At 41.4% G+C, this 20854-nt stretch overlaps 1 protein-coding gene across 6 annotated transcripts in view; it reads left to right on the top strand.

Annotated features, from left to right (window-relative positions):
* Positions 1-20854, top strand: part of SULF1 (sulfatase 1) — a 190076-nt gene that overhangs the window by 142502 nt on the left and 26720 nt on the right. For all 6 annotated transcript variants that reach the window (XM_025265281.3, XM_044928701.2, XM_025265278.3 and 3 more), the window contains 3 exons: positions 962-1090; positions 1361-1417; positions 2187-2316. In XM_025265281.3, the coding sequence (XP_025121066.2) occupies positions 962-1090; positions 1361-1417; positions 2187-2316 (316 nt within the window). The remainder of the gene's footprint in view (positions 1-961; positions 1091-1360; positions 1418-2186; positions 2317-20854) is intronic.

The raw sequence follows: 20854 nt of genomic DNA, 5'->3' as shown, positions 1-20854 counted from the left end.
GCAAGTAGAATTCAAAACCTGGGATGACCCTTCAAGAGCATCCAGTCTGGACCCCTGATTTCACAATGAAGAAGCTGTACAGACAGGGCATGCCTCTCTCAGAGTTCCCCCATCCTGGATGTGAGAGCAGTGGGGCCCAGATGCCAGATAATCTGAGTCTCATCTACGTGGCTTGTCTGCTGCTGCATTCCAGTGCATGCTGGGGAGGAAGTGATGGCAATAAGAAGGGCCTCTTTGGGGAATGTTATTATGTCTTTCCCGGGCTTCCCAGATGGCTCAGCAGGTGAAGAATCCACCTGCGATGCAGGAGACACAGGAAACGCGGGTTTGATCCCTGGTTCAGGAAGATCCCCTGGAAGAGGAAATGGCAACCCACTCTAGTATTCTTGCCTGAAAAAAATCCCACGGACAGAGGAGCCTGGTGAGCTACAGTCCACAGGGTTACAAAGAGCTGGACACGACTGGGTGACACATGCACACATGCATGGTCTCTCTCCAGATCGCTGGAAACTCCTGGGGACGTGTTGGATCTAGAGTTGGAAGGCTTTATGTTTGAAAGGCTAGGCAGCATGCATTTAATTCAAGTATAAAGACCTTGTGTCCTTTTTCAGAAGATTGATTTCAAAGCCCTAGTTCAACAGAGGAGTGATGGACTCTCAGGTTTCAGAAGAAAATACATAGCCTACAAAAGCCAAACATCAGGCCACAATTTGTCTGAGGTGTGGCCAGAGCTCAGGGGGACAAGCCTGTCTCCAGCCTGACCCCTGTGACAGTCAGTCTTTCTCTTGGTCCCAGTGGCTGAGCACTCAGGCACCTCCCAGAATCAACCACCATTCCTAGGCAACCAGATGAGAGGCTGCGAAGCAGTGAAGGCCAGGGAGTTCTGGGATGGGAAAAACAGCCCTGGTGGGGCCCTCCACTAGTGCTGGGTCCCAGGCATGACCATCTTGTCCCTTTACAGAGTCCCACAGATTGTTCTAAACATTGACCTGGCCCCTACCATCTTGGACATCGCAGGGCTCGACGCGCCTCCTGACATAGACGGCAAGTCTGTACTCAAACTTCTGGACCAGGAAAAGCCAGGTAACAGGTGCGTCAGTTTCCTTCCCCTCAGCCAGCCCTGAGCACACCAGCTCCCAGAGCCAGTCAGCAGCCAACAGAAGTGGAGGCAAAATACCCCCCGCCCCCAGGGATCGCCTTGAGCTGAGCGCCTCCTCGGTTGTTTGTGAATGGTGTGTTGATGGAGATGCTGTCCTGGTCTGCGGGAAGCGAGGGGTGTTGCTTTAAATAAACTGTTAGCACAGATCCATTTGGAAAAGTGTCCCAATGCCAACAGTAAATATTATTACTTTGCTTCCAGGTTTCGAACAAACAAGAAGGTCAAAATTTGGCGTGATACATTCCTCGTGGAAAGAGGGTAATTATTGGTTCCTGGGGTGCTTCTGGGAACGAGTCTTTGTGGGCAGCTGTCCCTGCTGGGAATGTTTTTCCCCCTTATTTTGGTTTACTAAGCGTGTGGATTTCGTAAACCTAGTCATAAGACTCATCCTCCTCTGGCCAGCAGAGTAATGATGGCTGAGTCAGAAATGCAAAGATGGGACCACAGTCTTTATGAGGCCGTGGATTCCCACAGCATGTGTCCACCTCAGTTCCTAAATGAACCGGTTAATTGACTTTCTCAGTTATCCCTCCCAGGTTCTGCCTGATGCCCTTCCACTTCTTTTCCTTATGTGCCTTTCCTAGTTTTGAATAGACAAATATATGAGATTGTATTAATAACTGTTCCAGAGTCATTTCTGGGTTTCTCCTTTCTATTTGTAATGTCCATTGTCTTTGTTTTTCTCCATGCTTACCCTAGGCAAGAGAAAAACATTTCTATCATTGCTTTTTAACAAAAATGAACTTTGAGCCTATAAAGCTGAACATTTATGCCCAGAGTTTTGAAATGAAGATTTTAAAGGAAGTGATTTTCCTTCCCTGATCTCTCATCTTCATAATTCCCAGCTTGTAATTTTCCCAAAGGACTCATGAAATGTTGGGCTCCTGTGGGTAGAGACTTGATAACTATTTATTGCTTTTTGGAGAGTGTGGAGTCATGTGACAGGGAAGAAAAAAAACGACAGGCAGGTCACAGTGAAGGTCATTTCAGATCACTTCTCACATAAGCTTTTCTTTTTCTGTCAAAGGAAATTTCTACGTAAGAAAGAGGAATCAAACAAGAATATCCAACAGTCTAATCACTTGCCTAAATATGAGAGGGTCAAAGAACTGTGCCAGCAAGCCAGGTACCAGACAGCCTGTGAACAGCCCGGGCAGGTGAGTGACTCAGCATTTCTGTACCATCACTCATTTGCTTCTCCATTTCTAATGTAAAGACTTGCAACATGTCAGATAATGTACATATTGGCACCCCACTCCAGCACTCTTGCCTGGAAAATCCCATGGACGGAGGAGCCTGGTGGGCTGCAGTCCATGGGGTCGCGAAGAGTCGGATATGACTGAGCGACTTCCCTTTCACTTATCACTTTCCTGCATTGGAGAAGGAAATGGCAACCCACTCCAGTGTTCTTGCCTGGAGAATCCCAGGGATGGGGTGCCTGGTGGGCTGCCGTGTATTGGGTCACACAGAGTCGGACACGACTGAAGCGACTCAGCAGCAGCAGCAGCAAGCTTTTCATAGCAGTCATGGAGTGCTCACTGCAACCCCTTTCCACTGACTGAGCAATGTCTGACTGGTCCCAGCTGGGTCTCCTCATCACTGCTTGGGCTTTCTCCATTTAAAAAAGATGGTGCTTCTAGTGAAATTTCTAGATATCCACCTAGTTAGCCAACATCAGTTCAAGATATCAGACTTAGGAAATGGATAGTCCTGTGTTAGAAAGTTCAGAGACTGTTTGCATCTAAGGAGAAAACCCCACCCCTCTTAACTGGTCATCAGGACGTGTCAAGAGATAGCTTAATCAAGATCTGAGGCAGATACTGAGCCTCTGGACAGCAAACCACCCCAAGAGCCATGATTGGGTTTCCACACCCTGGAGTAGGATCAGATGTCATCTAACCCGGAGAGAAGGACAGAGTCTGTGACCAAGGTTGAGGAATGAAAAGGGAAACCATATTCTATTTGTTTATTGTTTCTACCTGTGCTCACAAAGTTACTGACATCAAATATTTCATTAGACTCAATCCTCTTCATTTATAGAATATTAAATAGAGAACTCAGGGCTACCCAGAACACCAGGTGTTACCAATAAGAACTAAAGAATTACCATGCGGTGAATTAACACAGACCTGTTTTGTTTTGTTTTTTGGGGGGGATGTTATTTCAATTTCTGTGTATTTTTTTTCTTTCCTTTTTTTAAAATATAAATTTATTTATTTTAATTGGAGGCTAATTACTTTACAATATTGTATTGGTTTTGCCATACATTGACATGAATCTGCCACAGGTGTACATGTGTTCCCTATCCTGAACCCCCTCTCACACCTCCCTCCCCCTCCCATCCCTCTGGGTCATCCCAGTGCACCAGCCCCGAGGACCCTGTATCATGCATCAAATCTGGACTGGTGATTCATTTCACATATGATAATATACATGTTTCAGTGCCATTCTCCCAAACCATCCCACCCTTGCCCTCTCCCACAGAGTCCAAAAGACTGTTCTATACATCTGTGTCTCTTTTGCTGTCTTGCATACAGGGTTATTGTTACCATCTTTCTAAATTCCATATATATGCATTAGTATACTGTATTGGTGTTTTTCTTTCTGACTTACTTCACTCTGTGTAATAGGCTCCAGTTTCATCCACCACATTAGAACTGATTCAAGTGTATTCTTTTTAATGGCTGAGTAATATTCCATTGTGTATATGTACCACAGCTTTCTTATCAATTCATCTGCTTCCATGTCCTGGCTATTATAAACAGTGCTGCGATGAACATTGGGGTACACGTGTCTCTTTCCCTTCTGGTTTCCTCAGTGTGTATGCCCAGCAGTGGGATTGCTGGATCATAAGGCAGTTCTATTTCCAGTTTTTTAAGGAATCTCCACACTGTCCTCCATAGTGGCTGTACTAGTTTGCATTCCCACCAACAGTGTAAGAGGGTTGCCTTTTCTCTACACCCTCTCCAGAATTTATTATTTGTAGACTTTTGTATAGCAGCCTTTCTGACTGGCATGAAATGCTACCTCATTGTGGTTTTGATTTGCATTTCTCTGATAATGAGTGATGTTGAGCATCTTTTCCTGTGTTTGTTAGCCATCTGTATGTCTTCTTTAGAGAAATGTCTGTTTAGTTCTTTGGCCCATTTTTTGATTTGGGTCGTTTATTTTTCTGGAATTGAGCTGCACAGGAGTTGCTTGTATATTTCTGAGATTAATTATTTGTCAGTTGCTTTGTTTGCTATTATTTTCTCCCATTCTGAAGTCTGTCTTTTCACCTTGCTTATAGTTTGCTTCGGAGAAGGCAATGGCACCCCACTCCAGTACTCTTGCCTGGAAAATCCCATGGACGGAGGAGTCTGGTAGGCTGCAGTCCATGGGGTCGCTAAGAGTCGGATATGACTGAGCGACTTCACTTTCACTTTTCACTTTCATGCGTTGAAAAAGGAAATGGCAACCCACTCCAGTGTTCTTGCCTGGAGAATCCCAGGGACGGGGGAGCCTGGTGGGCTGCCGTCTATGGGGTCGCACAGAGGTTGGACACGACTGAAGTGACTTAGCAGCAGCAGCCGTATAGTTTGCTTTGTTGTGTGAAAGCTTTTAATTTTAATTAGGTCCCATTTGTTTATTTTTGCTTTTATTTCCAATATTCTGGGAGGTGGGTCATAAGAGGATCCTGCTGTGATTTATGTCAAAGAGTGTTTTGCCTATGTTTTCCTCTAGGAGTTTATAGTTTCTGATCTTACGTTTAGATCTTTACTCCCTTTTGAGTTTATTTTTGTGTATGGTGTTAGGAAGTGTTCTGGTTTCATTCTTTTACAAGTGGTTGACCAGTTTTCCCCAGCACCACTTGTTAAAGAAATTGTCTTTTCCCCATTGTATATTCTTGCCTTCTTTGTCAAAGATAAGGTGTCCATATGTGCATGGATTTATCTCTGGGCTTTCTATTTTGTTCCATTGATCTGTATTTCCGTCTTTGTGCCAGTACCATACTGTCTTGATGACTGTGGCTTTGTAGTAGAGCCTGAAGTCAGGCAGGTTGATTCCTCCAGTTCCATTCTTCTTTCTCAAGTTTTGGCTATTTGAGGTTTTTTATATTTCCATCCAAACTGTGAAATTATTTGTTCTAGTTCTGTGAAAAATACCATTGGTAGCTTGATAGGGATTGCATTGAACCTATAGATTGCTTTGGGTAGCATACTCATTTTCACTATATTGATTCTTCCGATCCATGAACATGGTATATTTCTCCATCTATTTGTGTCCTCTTTGATTTCTTTCACCGATGTTTTATAGTTTTCTATATATAGGTCTTTTGTTTCTTTAGGTAGATATATTCCTAAGTATTTTACCCTTTTTGTTGCAATGGTGAATGGAATTGTTTCCTTAATTCTCTTTCTGTTTTCTCATTGTTAGTGTATAGGAATGTAAGGGATTTCTGTGTGTGGATTTTATATCCTGCAACTTTACCATATTCATTGATTAGCTCTAGTAATTTTCTGGTGGAGTCTTTAGGATTTTCTATGTATAGGATCATGTCATCTGCAAACAGTGAGAGTTTTACTTCTTTTCCAATCTGGATTCCTTTTATTTCTTTTTCTGCTCTGATTGATGTGGCCACAACTTCCAAAACTATGTTGAATAGTAGTGGTGAGAGTGGGCACCCTTGTCTTGTTTCTGACTTTAGGGGAAATGCTTTCAATTTTTCACCATTGAGGATAATGTTTGCTGTGGGTTTGTCATATATAGCTTTTATTATGTTGAGGTATGTTCCCTCTCTTCCTGCTTTCTGGAGGGTTTTTATCATAAATGGATGTTGAATTGTCAAAGGCTTTCTCTGCATCTATTGAGATGAATCATATGGTTTTTATTTTTCAATTTGTTAATGTGGTGTATTACGTTGATTGATTTGCGGATATTGAAGAATCCTTGCATCCCTGGGATAAAGCCCACTTGGTCATGACATATGATTTTTTTTAATATGTTTTTGGGTTTGGATTGCTAGAATTTTGTTAAGGATTTTTGCATCTATGTTCATCAGTGATATTGGCCTGTAGTTTGCTTTTTTTGTGGCATCTTTGTCAGGTTTTGGTATTAGGGTGATAGTGGCCTTATAGAAAGAGTTTGGAAGTTTACCTTCCTCTGCAATTTTCCGGAAGAGTTTGAGTAGGATAGGTGTTAGCTCTTCTCTAAATTTTTGGTAGAATTCAGCTGTGAAGCCATCTGGTCCTGGGCTTTTGTTTGCTGGAAGATTTCTGATTACAGTTTCAATTTCTGTGCTTGTGATGGGTCTGTTAAGATTTTCCATTTCTTTCTGGTTCGGTTTTGGAAAGTTGTACTTTTCTAAGAATTTGTCCATTTCTTCCAAGTTGTCCATTTTATTGGCATATAGTTGCTGATAGTAGTCTCTTATGATCCTTTGTATTTCTGTGTTGTCTGTTGTGATCTCTCCATTTTCGTTTCTAATTTTGTTGATTTGATTTTTCTCCCGTTGTTTCTTGATGAGTCTGGCTAATGGTTTGTCAATTTTATTTATCCTTTCAAAGAACCAGCTTTTGGCTTTGTTGATTTTTGCTATGGTCTCTTTTGTTTCTTTTGCATTTATTTCTGCCCTAATTTTTAAGATTTCTTTCCTTCTACTAACCCTGGGGTTCTTGATTTCTTCCTTTTCAAGTTGCTTTAGGTGTAGAGTTAGGTTAATTTGACTTTTTTCTTGTTTCCTGAGGTAAGCCTGTATTGCTATGAACCTTCCCCTTAGCACTGCTTTTACAGGTTTATAGGTTTTAGGTTGTGTGTTCATTTTCATTTGTTTCTATGCATATTTTGATTTCTTTTTTGATTTCTTCTGTGATTTGTTGGTTATTCAGCAGCATGTTGTTCAGCCTCCATATGTTGGAATTTTTAATAGTTTTTCTCCTGTAATTGACATCTAATGTTACTGCATTGTGGTCAGAAAAGATGCTTGGAATGATTTCAGTTTTTTTGAATTTACCAAGGCTAGATTTATGGCCCAGGATGTGATCTATCCTGGAGAAGGTTCCAAGTGCACTAGAGAAAAAGGTGAAATTCATTGTTTCGGGTGAAATGTCCTATAGATATCAATTATGTCTAACTGGTCTATTGTATCATTTAAAGTTTGTGTTTCCTTGTTAATTTTCTGTTTAGTTGATCTATCCATAGGCGTGAGTTGGGTATTAAAGTCTCCCACTACACAGACCTGTTTTTAAGGAAACTGAGAACATAGGAACACAAACTAATTTAAGCACTCTTGCTTGAAATCTATGCTAGCTGGGAGAAATACACTATGTCACGATGAGAGGGACTAAATTTCTGCCTAAGTCATTACAACTTAGAACAGAATTGGAGGAAAGAGAAAAAATAACATTTATTGAGCTTTTGCCTTTTGTTAATATTCTGAGCCTAACACATCTTTTATTTTTTTATGGAAAGACATTTTATATATAGCAGAGTGTACATGTCAATCCCAAACTCCCAATCTGTAAGGCACTGTATGCAGTGTTTTATACATATTAGCTCAATTTAATCATCACCCCTGTCAAGAGAGGCATAGTCATTTTCATTTTACAATCTGGGAATCCATAAATTGTCTTATTCCAAAACTTGGGCCACTTTATGCCTTCCAAGGTAAATTTTTTTTTATTTTATTTTATTTTTAAACTTTACAATATTGTATTAGTTTTGCCAAACATCAAAATGAATCCGCCACAGGTATACCCGTGCTCCCCATCCTGAACCCTCCTCCCTCCTCCCTCCCCATACCCTCCCTCTAGGTCGTCCCAGTGCACCAGCCCCAAGCATCCAGTATCGTGCATCGAACCTGGACTGGCGACTCGTTTCATACATGATATTATACATGTTTCAATGCCATTCTCCCAAATCTCCCCACCCTCTCCCTCTCCCACAGAGTCCATAAGACTGATCTATACATCAGTGTCTCTTTTGCTGTCTCGTACACAGGGTTATTGTTACCATCTTTCTAAATTCCATATATATGTGTTAGTATACTGTATTGGTGTTTTTCTTTCTGGCTTACTTCACTCCAAGGTAAATTTTTAACAAGAGGAAGAGAAATTCAATTCTGTCTTTTCTTTCCTTTTTTAAATCTGACCTCTGGATAGTCACACAACTAGCCAACACCAGTTCAAGGTATCAGACTCATAAAATGGGTAGCCCAGTTATTATTGAAATAGCCTCATTTCTTATACGCTTTTTATATGGCATCTAACCATATTGAATAGATGTTCATAATAAACTACTTGACCCTCATCCGCTCTGTATTTCCTTGTGTCTTTTTGTACACAGGAATCTCTTTGAAGTGGAAAAAGGTGAAGAGGGAGGGCTATTGAATTAAGGGATAAAACCAAGCCTTCATAGCACTCTGCTAAGCCTTAATTTTCAAGTGTTTAGTGGAGAAGCTTAGACCTATTCATTATATTTTAATTTGAAGTCTCCAAATCCTTCTTGTGGAAGCTCCAAGTAGCATTATGACTAAAACCTCAGAATTGTTTTGTAGCTCTAAAACGATTTTTATGAGGCAGCCTCAATAGACTAATTTTACTTCTATTCAGGACTTGGAAATGTTCAGTGTTAAATATATCTCATGCACATTAGTGATCTGGTTGCTATTTCAGCTAAGTGGAGAGACTTATAACCCTTTGAAGATAAGGTTCATGGCCTACCTTTCAGTATACACTTTTGCAAACCTCTCTATATGGCTCATGCTGAAATTTTAATTTATGTCCTCAAGGGCAAACACAGCATAAACTAGATTACTGGCCCCAGCTCTTCACTCATATGCTAAATGCCAACTATGTTAAAAAACTTCACTTTGCTTTTTTTTTTTTATAGTTTTCTAAACACATTTTGCCCCCATGAAATGTTTTCATGTGTGGCTCTCTGGAATTTTCCTCTGTTGCTTTGTTAATCACTCTGAATTTGGTCTCTATCACATGGCTCCGATGGTAAAGAATCTGCCTGCAGTGCAGGAGACCTGGGTTCAATCCCTGAGTCAAAAAGATCCCCTGGAGAAAGGAATGGCAACCCTCTCCAGTATTCTTCCCTGGAGAATCCCATGGACAGAGGAGCCTGGCAGGTTCCATGGGCTCACAGAGAATTGGACACAACCGAGTGACTAATACTTTCACTTTCACATAAGTATATAAGAACATTAGCAATGATCTCTTTGAGAAGTGCCTGAATTAATGGGCAAAGAATTACACTCGGCACAATGGTGATTTCTCTCTATAGGTGGTGGCAAACCATGCCTTTAGAAGCTGAGAACTTTGAGAAAATTTTGAGCCTCTTCAAGGCAGTTATTAAACCTATAAGTCCAACCTGACATAGCTTGGTTATATTCTATAGAATCTTTGTATGTCGGTTTTTTGCTCTTTCTTTTTGGCTCTACTTTGAAGATTACCTTTTTTTAAAAAATGATAAATTTTCATTTATTATCATTTATTTGTGATAATAATTTAAATAAAGTTATCTTTTATTTATTTATTTGGCAGCTTTGGATCTTAGTTTTGACATATGAGATCTCCATTGTGCCATGCAGGATCTTTCCTTGTGGCCACGGACTCTGCGGTTGTGGTGCAAGGGTTCAGTAATTGTGGCATGCAGGCTTTGTCACTCTGAGGTTGTAGGATCTTAGCTCCCTGACCAGGGATCAAACCCATGTCCCCTGCATTGGAAGGCAGATTCTTAACCAGTGAACCACTAGAGAAGTCCCTGAAGATTGTCTTTTTATTTACTATATCATTGACTTTTAGAAGGGAAGAAAAAGTCCAGAATAATGAGACTGTTCAGGATCAAGATGACAGCCAAGTCTTGAACTGACTTGCTTGGGTTTTCTTTCCTTGACATGGGTTTTACACCTGGCCTGTGCCCTGCTTTTTTTCCTCTCACCAAGGTTAGCTGCCTTCCTTCAAAGGGAACACCCTTGGTTTGACTCTCCATGGAGTGTAGAGGAAAAATCAGCACCATTAGCCTGATTCTCTTCACTCCTAATCCCCAAAAAGATAGTGCCTCCCCCGACTCCTCCAACAGACCCCATGTCTGGTCTCCTAGGATGGTTTGGTACGGTCAATGTGGATTCAGGAAGTGGAGTAAATAAAAGAAGGAGCAATGTGAAGTTCAGAAGTTTGGGTTAGAATATTGGCATCCACTCCCTTCCAGTTGTATGTTCTTTCAGAAGACGGTTTCTCCTGTGTCTTGGATGTTCTGTCTCTGGAAAGAAAATTGGTCTGTGTCTTGGGAGGATAAAGTGCCATCATATATGTAAAGTTCTAGGTGAGCTTTAAAGTAGTATATGAGTATTGTTCCAGGCCATCTTACCTGTTGTTTTCATTCCTATGAAGCCAATAGGGAACGAAAATGGCCCAGAATCCCAGACATTTGGCATCACGTCTCCATCATGTGAACTAAACAACCAGCAGGGACTAATTAAGACAGCATGGACATATGTGTTCGCATTACTTCCATATTTCTGAGTTAATACAAGGCTGACTGTGAATTCCCATCACTCTCTCAGCTGGCGTGATACCCCCATGCATATTTATGTACACACTATACACACACACACATGCATGCACACAATCATGTACAAGCTCAACTTCGTCTGAAGTTGGTTCAATGGAGAACATAGATCAGTGATGCTCATTTCTTCTGCACATCAGTATCACCTGAGGAGCTTTTGCAAACACTGATGTCCAGCCTTGCCCCAGACCAATCAGATGAACATGTCTGCAGGGATGGTCAAGGCATGTGTGTTTTTTTAACAGCATTACAAACCACAGACCTGGAATCTAAGAATGTCAAAGTTGGAAGAAGACTTAGAAATCTTCTGATCAAATGGTATCCTTTTCCTAATAAGGAAATTTAGATCCAGAAAACTTAAGCCACCAACCCAATGTCAAAACCTGTATCTCTTCACTTCGTGTTCAAATCTTTTCTTCCCCAGAGCGTCCTGCCTCTGCAAAAATGTAAGACAGTAGATTTTCTGCTTGAAATTGTCAATGGCATTTGCCTCCATGAATCCCTCGTGGCATCTAGGGTAGCAACTCTCAACCATGACCTCAGATTAGAATCACTTAAGCAACTTTGGAAATGCCCACGTTCGAATCTCAACCCAGACACATTAAATCTGAACCCCTGAGGATGGGGCCCAGGTGGCAGTGTTTTGTTTTGTTTTTTCAAGCTCCTGGGTAATTCCTTTGGCCAGCCAAAATTGAAAACCATTCATGCTGGGGGAGGGTGGTCATTTTTTGTTCCTCTTCTAGGTATAGATATTGATTTCTTAAATAGGAGTTATATAAAAGAGAAATTCCCTGGGCATTCCATTTTGAAGTTCATTTTATACATATATTCTCTGTCCTTTACGAGGAAAAAAGCAACTTGTTTTCTTTTTATAGAGCAAATGGCATGTCCTTTTGTTAAATCATTGAATTCCAGCATCTTTGTAATTTAGTTTGCCTTTCTACTATTGTATCAATACAAAATCAAAGATCTGTTAAAATTCTGAAAAGACCTCAGCATCAGGCAAAGAAAATTAAAATGTAGCCTGTTGAGTGTAAACTGGTTTAGTGCCAGGATCTATGCTGTCATCCAAAAATTATCCCTCTGACCAGAGGTCCCTCTGACCCTTTGTGACCAGCTGCAGAGCAGGAATAAAAAGGCATTTGCCAGGAAGGTCTGGCTAGAATTGTTAGTGTGCCAGAAATGGACTGCCTGTTTCCAGAAACCCGCTGAGCCCTGGTGAAGATCACAACATGGCTTGTGGCCATCCCCTCCCCACCTCCCCTTGCCCTGGCTCTCTGAGCTCCAGAGAAATCGGCCAGAAATATGGAGCCTCCAAATGCCATCCTCTGGCTCAACTCTCGTCTCAACAGGGAGAGTCTCAACTAGCCTCAGTATGGAAGGCTAGTCTCCTGCTCTCTTTAGCTTGCACTGAAGGATGAGGCTGAATGGCTGGGCATCTCCCTAGGTGCTTGGCGTCTTTGCATTTTTCAGAACACAAATCGCAGGGTTAAACGTTAAACCATCTTTAGTAATGCTCCAAACAACTCAGAAACAAACGTTGAGGACAGACGCTTTTCCCATCAACTGCATAATGTGATCCCAGCTTATTTAATTCATACTCTCTCATTTCCCACTGTGCCCACCCTGGTCAGGTTCCCCTCTTCCCTCTGTCTCTCTGTTTCTTTTTCTTACTAATTTTTATTGGAATATAGTTGCTTTACAATGTTGTGTTAGTTTCTGCTGTTCAGCAAAGTGAATCAGCTAAGTTGTTGTTTTTCAGTTGCTGAGTCGTGTCCAACTCTTTGGGACCCCATGGACTACAGCACTCCAGGTTTCCCTGTCCTTCACCATCTCCCGGAGTTTGCTCAAACTCATGTCCACCGAGTCAGTGATGCCATCCAACCATCTCATCCTGCCTTCTCCTCCTGCCTTCAGTCTTTCCCAGCATCAGGGTCTTTTCCGATTCTCATTAGTTGTCTGTTTCATGCATGACAGTGTTTGTGTGTCTCAAGCATAACATTCTCTCCTGCATGTTAGCTGTCACCTCCGCCTTCCCAAGTGTCCTTCCCTCAACCTATCGGCAGCCTCACACTCTGCCCCAAACCACTCCCCTTTTGTATCGGTGTCCTCGTCGACCAGGATTGCATCCAAGCTGTTCGCTTAGTATGTGACTGCAGGCACATTACTTAACCTAACTCTGCCTCAGTTTCTTCATCTGTGACATGGGCATAAAATAGTACTTGCCTCCAGGGGTTGCTGCAAAAGACTGTAGGAGTTAAATGTATCCACAGGAGTCCCCAGCACATAGCAAGCACTCAACAAATACTAGCTCTTGATTGTTAGCCAAGGTCAGTTCACCAATCTTATTTTCCCTCGTTTGCAAGAACCATACTTCTTCCAACATTCCAACAGTGACTTTTACAAATGGTTATTCACATTAAAATCTAAAGGAGGAAACATTTTCTCTTTTTTCTGGTTTTCCCTCCCCCTTCCAACCCCTGCCCTATCCTGTTTCACCCTATCTCAGAGAAAGCAGGAGATAAATATCTTCAGCACAAATAACTCTATTTCATGTTTGTGAGAAAGTCTGAAAATAACTTGAGCTAGTAGCAATTTGAACAAGGATGTTTATATGGCCATATTCCTCAGTGTTGAGATGAAAATTCTTTTTTTAATTCAAGTATAATTGATATATAACATTGTATTAGTATCAGGTGTACAATTTAATGATTCAATATTTGTATATATTGTAAAGTGATCACCATAATTAGTCTAGTTACCATCCATCACCCCACGGTTAAAATTTGTTTTTCTTGTACTGAGAACTTGTTAAATGTACTCTCTTAGCAACTTTCAAATATGTACTAGGCTGTTATTAACTGTAGTTACCATGCTATACATTACACCCTCAGGGGGTTATTTTATAACTGTAAATTTGTATATTTTGACCACCTTTACCCATTTGCCTACATTCATCCTACATGAGTTTGCGCAAACTCAAGGAGATAGTGAAGAACAGGGAAGCCTGGTGTCCTGCAGTTCATGGGGTCACAAAGAGTCAGACACAACTTAGCAACTGAACAACAATAATCCCAGGTGAAAATTCTAAACACATGTCCTCATGCAGGTAACTGCTTCCCATGATGTCGGCACTGGGTTAACAGATAACCAGGTTATTAGAAAATTACTATATCATTGTTACATCTTAGAGAATGTAATCTGACCTGCATTAGAGCCAAATCCATGTAATAGGAAGTATAATAACAGAGAACTAATGCATATGCGTATATGTATATAAAATTAAGCTTTCATTGCAGTGTACCTTCGAAAAAGTTGTCAGCAATTTTTTTCTTACTCATGAAAATGGGTATAAGTGATATAAATAAGATTATTTATACTCATCCCTGGTGGCTCAGATAGTAAAGAATCTGCTTGCAATTTGGGAGAGCCAGGTTCAATCCCTGGGTCAGGAAGATCCCCTAGAGAAGGGAATGGCAATCCACCCCAGTACTCTTGCCTGGAGAATTCCATGGACAGAGGCTACAGTCCATGGCATTGCAAAGAATCAGATGTGTCTTACTAAAGTGTCTTACTAAATACTTAGTAAGACAACACTTACTGAATAAGTTTACAGAGCATTCTTAATCAATCTGAGAAATATATACAATTCAAAACGTAGAAACTATAATGATCCTCAAGTGGTTACTTCAGGAAAAGGAAGTAACCAGAGTTCTATCATCATCTAATACTTACACTAAACATTTTTTTTTGGTCACAACTCATGACGTATGGCATCTTATTAATAGTTCTCCCACCAGGGATTGAACTCACACCTCTTGCATTGGAAGTGCAAGACTTAGCCACTGAGCTGCCAGGGAAGTCACTGTCCTAAGCGTTTCACATGGGACATTTTTTTACCTGAAAACTCTTCTAAAAATAGATATTATGCCCATTGTAAATATGAGGTTTAAATGGGAAAGTTACTTGACCAAATTTGCACAGTTAGAAGGGTGACAAGTCTGTGTTCAAAACAAGATCTGTGTGATTCGAAGCTTGCAACCTTCCCACTAAACACTAATTACTATATTTAAGACAGCTTACAACCAGGGAACGATGACTTGCCCAAGGACTGGGTAGGCATTGTTAAAGGTCAGCTATAATAGTTCTGCTTCAGATTCCTGTAGTGCATCTTTTCTTCAGAACTCCAAAAATGGTCAACAGTTTATTCTCATGACAGATCCTTGAAGCCAGGAGGAATAAGTGTTATTTTACCAGATGTGGAATCTGGAAGAACAAGGAGATGCTGCAGTTTGCTCTAGGCCATAGAGTTAGCAGCAAAAGACAATTAAAATTGAGGTCCTCAGATCCCTAACCCAATACTTATCCCTGTTAAAAATGACTACCTCTCATGAAGCTTCCATTAGGTAAATTTCTATAAATAATGAAGTGTGTGTGTGTAATAATAATAATAATAACAACTTCCCTTGTTGAATGCCTGCCATGTGCTGAGTTCTTCCTATGAGTTACCTCTACTGCTCATGACCCTATAAAAATTTAGATGGTGTACCTGACTTGCTGCCCATCCTATAGCAGTGTGATAAATTTAATGTATTCAAATCGGGCTTTTCTAGCTTGAAAGTCCAGATTTTTCCACTAAGCCACATCAATATGTGTATGAAATGCCATTCCCAGGTCACAGGCAGAAGATAGGTGATATTCAGTGCTACAAAGTCCTACTCTAATAAATGAATTATGGTAGTACTTTAGGTTGGGCTTCCCACGTAGCTCAGCTGGTAAAGAATCTGCTTGCAACGCAGAAGACTGCGGTTAAATTCCTGGGTTGGGAAGTTCCCCTGGAAAAGGAATAGGCTACCCATTCCAGTATTCTTGGGCTTCCCTGGTGACTCAGAAGATAAAGAATCCGCCTGCAATGTGGAAGACCTGGGTTCGATCCCTGAGTCAGGAAGATCCCCTGGAAGATCCCCTGGTATGGCAAGCCACCCCAGTATTCTAGCCTGGAGACTCCCCAGGGACAGAGCAGCCTGGTGGGCTACAGTCCATGGGGTCACAAAAAGTTGGATGAGACTAAGCACAGCATAGCACTTTAGGTTATTGTGGAAATTAAATGAATAAATTTTTGTATAAAACACCCTAGACCAGTACCTGGTATCAAGTAAGAGTTTAATAGGTGATGATAATGTGACATCTCCCCTTAGATTGGATTCCACCCAAACAGCTGCACACATGATTCTTTAAACAAAAGAGCCAACCTTCTCTTCTTCCTCAGGTGTGACTTACCTTCAGTTATATATCGGCTCAGCAAAAAGTTAATTCATTTTTTTCTGTAAGATTTTTGGTCAACCCAATATAATCCATCCAAAGCACTTAGACACAGTTGCTAAACAGAGTGATTAAATGCTGAGTTAAAGTCAGGGAATGATTCATGCGTGAGGCTTGGTCCGTCCCCTTCATCCCAAGTTTCAGCATAGTTGGAAGGGCTCACATGAAATAATAATAACTTTGGAATTACTGAAATAGTTTTATCGAGCACCTTGTGCATGGTAGATGTGCGGAAGTATTTGTGGAATGAATGTGCTAAATTATCAACACAGACTAAGACGTCAGAGAGGGAGGAGGAGGAGGGTTGAATTGATGTTGTTCCAGAAAGCAGAAAAGGAATTTGCAGGAGTAAGTGGTTGGAGAAAATGGAGAAAACTGGATTTGGCCATTAACCGATTTACCAAAAAAGTCCAAGAGCGTAGATAAAAGTGAGGCAGTCTGACATCTGTATTTCGGGAGGGGCACGTACTTCAGGTCCCATTAGCCTTACCTGAACTCAGGCTCTCATCTGATTCCAGCAACTCTTCTGCACTGGAAAACCATCTCATTACCAGGAGCATGTAAATGATCTGCAGTAGGTTTCAGAGCTATTCCTTTAAAAATTCTCTTTCTCCACCTCCGTCTATAAACTCTCCAAGTAAGATGACCATTTGAGTTGCTGCTATTTCCAGGTTTTATTGCTCAGCCATAAAAATTGTCATGATATAGAACACTAAAATGACTGTGGCCCACGTGTGGTAATGACATTTCATTAAAATTCCTAGTATGCTTGCCACTAAGGAGATTTTCAAAGCCTTGAGCTAATTACTCTATCTAATAGGGTCTATGACTTGTTCAGAGTCCGTGGTACAGGAAATAATTGGCATTTTTGTCAATGACTTCTGTATTATACAAGAATGTATATATAGGTAGTGTTTGGGGGTATATGTATATGCACATGTGTATACATGTGCATGCATGAATGTATGTATGTATGTTTGATTTTATATGATATGTCATCTGTGCCAATGACCATGCTAGACCTTAGATGGGATTAAATTCAACTCTTCAGGAAAGAAACACACTTTTTGTTCATTTCTGTCCCATCAGAAATCAACAAGGAATTTGGCTAATGGGTTGTAATCCAAATAGGATAAGTCACTAAAAATTCTGCCTCTATTTTTCTACAGAAATCTACTTGTCCCCTCAGCTCTTCCAGGACAAAAAAAGAAAAATTTTAATGCATTGTGGTTTTAAAACTAAGGAAGGTTTTCAGTACAGTTGTGTTTTACAAATTAGTGTTTGCACTGAAGTTGATATAAATTGGAACACAGAAAGACATAAAGCCATCATTTTTTTAAGAATAAAGACAGCCACATTTTTCTGTCTGATAAAAAATAGAGTATTTCTTGAATTAAGTTTCTGCTTGGCTGTGAGTTGAATTCACTGATGTCTTCTTTTGCTACTACAAACATTAAGTAATCAACACTTGATTTTTGAATGCATGAGGTAGAATTTCAGGTGGATGGATGTGTCTTGGATTTAAGACAGATATATGATATAAAAACTCAAGCACCACTGATTCCCAAACATTTTGGAGCTGTGAAATATTATTTATTTTAGACACTTTTCATGAGCAAGAATTTTATTTTTTTATTTTTGCCTGCACAAGGTCTTTGTTGCTGCATATGGGCTTTCTCTAGTTGAAGAGAGTGGGGGCTACTCTTCATTGCGGTGCACAGGCTTCTCATTATGGTGGCTTCTCTTGTTGTGGAGCACAGGCTCTAGGAACATGGGCTCAGTAATTGTGGTTGAAGGGCTTAGTTGCTCCTGGGCGTGTGGAATCTTCCCATACCAGGGTTCAAACCCACCTCCCCTGCATTGGCAGGGGGATTCTTAACCCCTAGACCACCAGAGAAGCCCTCCAAGAACTCTTCTGAGAATTTCCTGGCACCTCCTCAAGCGAATTGGCCGTATCTAGGAATGCAGTGCAGCAAACCCAAGCTTAGAAAGCACTGATCTCCATGTTAAAAAAAAAAAAAAAAACAACTGCAAAGCACCAGCTCCATGCAGTTTTCAGCTAAGAATGTGTGAAGATTGTGTCATTCATCAACTAACTGTTCTGGTTAGGATTAGGGTAAGGGTTAGGGTTGGCTTCCCTGGTGACTTAGTGGTAAAGAATCCACCTGCCAATGCAGAAGACTTGCATTCGATCCCTGGAGTGGGAAAATCCCCTGGAGAAGGACATGGCAACCCACTCCAGCATTCTTGCCTGGGAAATCCCATGGACAGAAGAGCCTGGCAGGCTACAGCCCATGGTGTCACAACAAGTCGGACACGACTTAGTGACTGAACAACAACAAAGGGTTAGGGTTAGGAGAGAGTGAGGAGAACTGGTTACTCATAAAGCACACAGTTCTGCCATTGTAGATGAGCTGGGAGTGTCCATCTATTCAACTGGAGCCATTTTCTAAGCAGGTCACATCAGTACATTTCTTCACACTCAAAAATATGCACATCCCTCTCAAAGGCCATCCACCTGAGCTCCTTAGACCTAAAAGTATACCTTCTGCCCTCCTGTGGGATCCCACTGCAAAGAGGTCCAGTAACCAGCTGTGAATCTAAAGCAGTGATCTTTAACCCAGCTTCACAATAGAATCACCAGGGAAGCTTTGGAAAAATCCCAGTGTCCAGCCAAGGTGAGAACCACTGATCAGATGTATTCATAACTTCCATGTGCCATATCAGTTTGAATTCATATTTGTTTTTTTTGTTGTTGTTGTTGTTTGAGTCAAGTTAAATCATCTCTAATTTAGTTGGTCCTTAGATTATTCTTGACTTCTTGCCTTTTCTTGGTTTTGTAAATAGGTAGTTACTTGTCTTGTCTCTTGAGCTCCTGCTTCTCTCTGGACAGAGATTTACATTCAAAACATTCTGGCCAAACCACTAAAGAAGGTTGTTACCTGGTGTGTCTTGAAATAGTTTAATTCAACAGCACAGAGTGTATAGGGGCTAAAGTGAAATTACAGAACACGTTCTAGATAGCAGGGATTTGGGAGCTCTATGATAGGGCCTCCCAGGTGGCCCTAGTGATAAAGAACTTGTCTGCCAGTGCAGGAGACAAAAAACTCAGGTTCCACCCCTGGGTTGGGAAGGTCCCCTGGAGGAGGACATGGCAACTCACTCCACTGTGCTTGCCTGGAGAGGCCCATGAACAGAGGAGCCTGGTGGGCTACAGTCAAACACGACTGAGGGATTTAGCACGCACAGGTAGAAGTGCAAAGGCTGCTGTGATCATTCTGCAGCTACTGACGCCACGTGTGTGTTCTGTCGCTCAGTTGTGTCTGACTCTTTGCGACCCTCTGGACTGTAGCCCGCCAGGCTCCACTGTCCATGGGATTTTACAGGTGAGAATACTGGAGTGGGTTGCCATCCCTTCTCCAGGGGGATCTTCCTGACCCAGGGATGGAACCTGCATCTCTTTCATCTCCTGCATTGGCTGGCGGATTCTTTATCGCTAGTGCCACCTGGGAAAACATGTGACTCCGTTAAGAGAAAGCAAACTGTGGCTCAGCATGATGGTCCATTGTGAAGGGTTGCACACCATTTTGTACTCTAGTGTCAGTGCCAAACTTTACCTTGCATCAAAATAGTCCTCAAAGACACAGGTATAACAAGGGGATACGCGAGATCATTTCACAGAAGGCCTGAAAAAACATCTTTTATCTAATCATTTTTTCATTTATTTTCATGTATATTTGAAAATATAAAACTGGCACAACAAACACACAATTCTACAAATATTATGGCTTTGTCCACAGTTTAGAAATACACCCATTTGAAAGAAAAAGGGGCTTCCTTGGTGGCTCAGATGGTAAAGAATCCGCCTGCAGTACAGGAGTGCATGCTCAGTCACTTCAGTCATGTCTGACTCTTTAGACCCAGGTTGAATCCCTGGGCTGGGAAGATTCCCCTAGAGAAGGGAATGGCTACCCACTCCAGTATTCTTGTTTAGAGAAATCCAGGGACAGAGGAGCCTGGTGGGCTATGGTCCATAGGGTAGCAAAGAGTCAGATGTGACTGAGCAACTAACTCTTCACTTAAAGAAAAAAAGTATCAATAAAAAATTGTACACAGGTAATACTCATATATGGATGTGGGGGGGGGGGAACACCAAAGTTTGATAACTCTATATTGTACCATGTTGTAACAACCATGATCAACTTGAAATGAATGTCATTATTCTTCCCATTTGTCAGATTAATGTTTTAGGGAGAGAAAAGGGAAAATAGGAAGATTATCAGATCTTTAAGTCAGTTATAGAGGATCCCATGAAATAACCCCCAGGCAAAGAGCTATTATTTCAGCCAGGTTTGATACCCATAAAATGGGGGAGGGGGCACTGAGACGTGATGCTGCGTCATATTCATCCAGAGTTAAGCTGGAAATTTCTGTAGCTGTATATATATATATATTTTTTTGGCCTCTCTGTGCAGCATGCAGAATCTTAGTTCCCCCACTGGAGATCAAACCCACGTCCCCTGCAGTAGAAGCATGGAGTCTTAACCCCTAGACTGCCAGGGAGGTCCCACCTCTGTAGCTATCTTAATAGAAAGCTCAAACAAGAAAGCCTAGCGCCAAGGGAGCCCTCTTACACTGTTGGTGGGAATGCAGACTGGTGCAGCCACTACGGAGGACAGTGTGGAGAGTCCTGAAAAAACTGGAAGTAGAACTGCCATACGACCCAGCAATCCCCATGCTGGGCATAAACATCAAGGAAACCAGAATTGAAAGAGACACATGTACCCCAGTGTTCACCGCAGCACTGTTTACAGTAGC

This window comes from Bubalus bubalis, chromosome 15 (genome assembly GCF_019923935.1).
Source record: "Bubalus bubalis isolate 160015118507 breed Murrah chromosome 15, NDDB_SH_1, whole genome shotgun sequence".
NCBI lineage: Eukaryota > Metazoa > Chordata > Mammalia > Artiodactyla > Bovidae > Bubalus > Bubalus bubalis.
The sequence above is the reverse complement of the archived record's forward strand: the minus strand, read 5'-3'. Positions and strand labels throughout refer to the sequence as shown.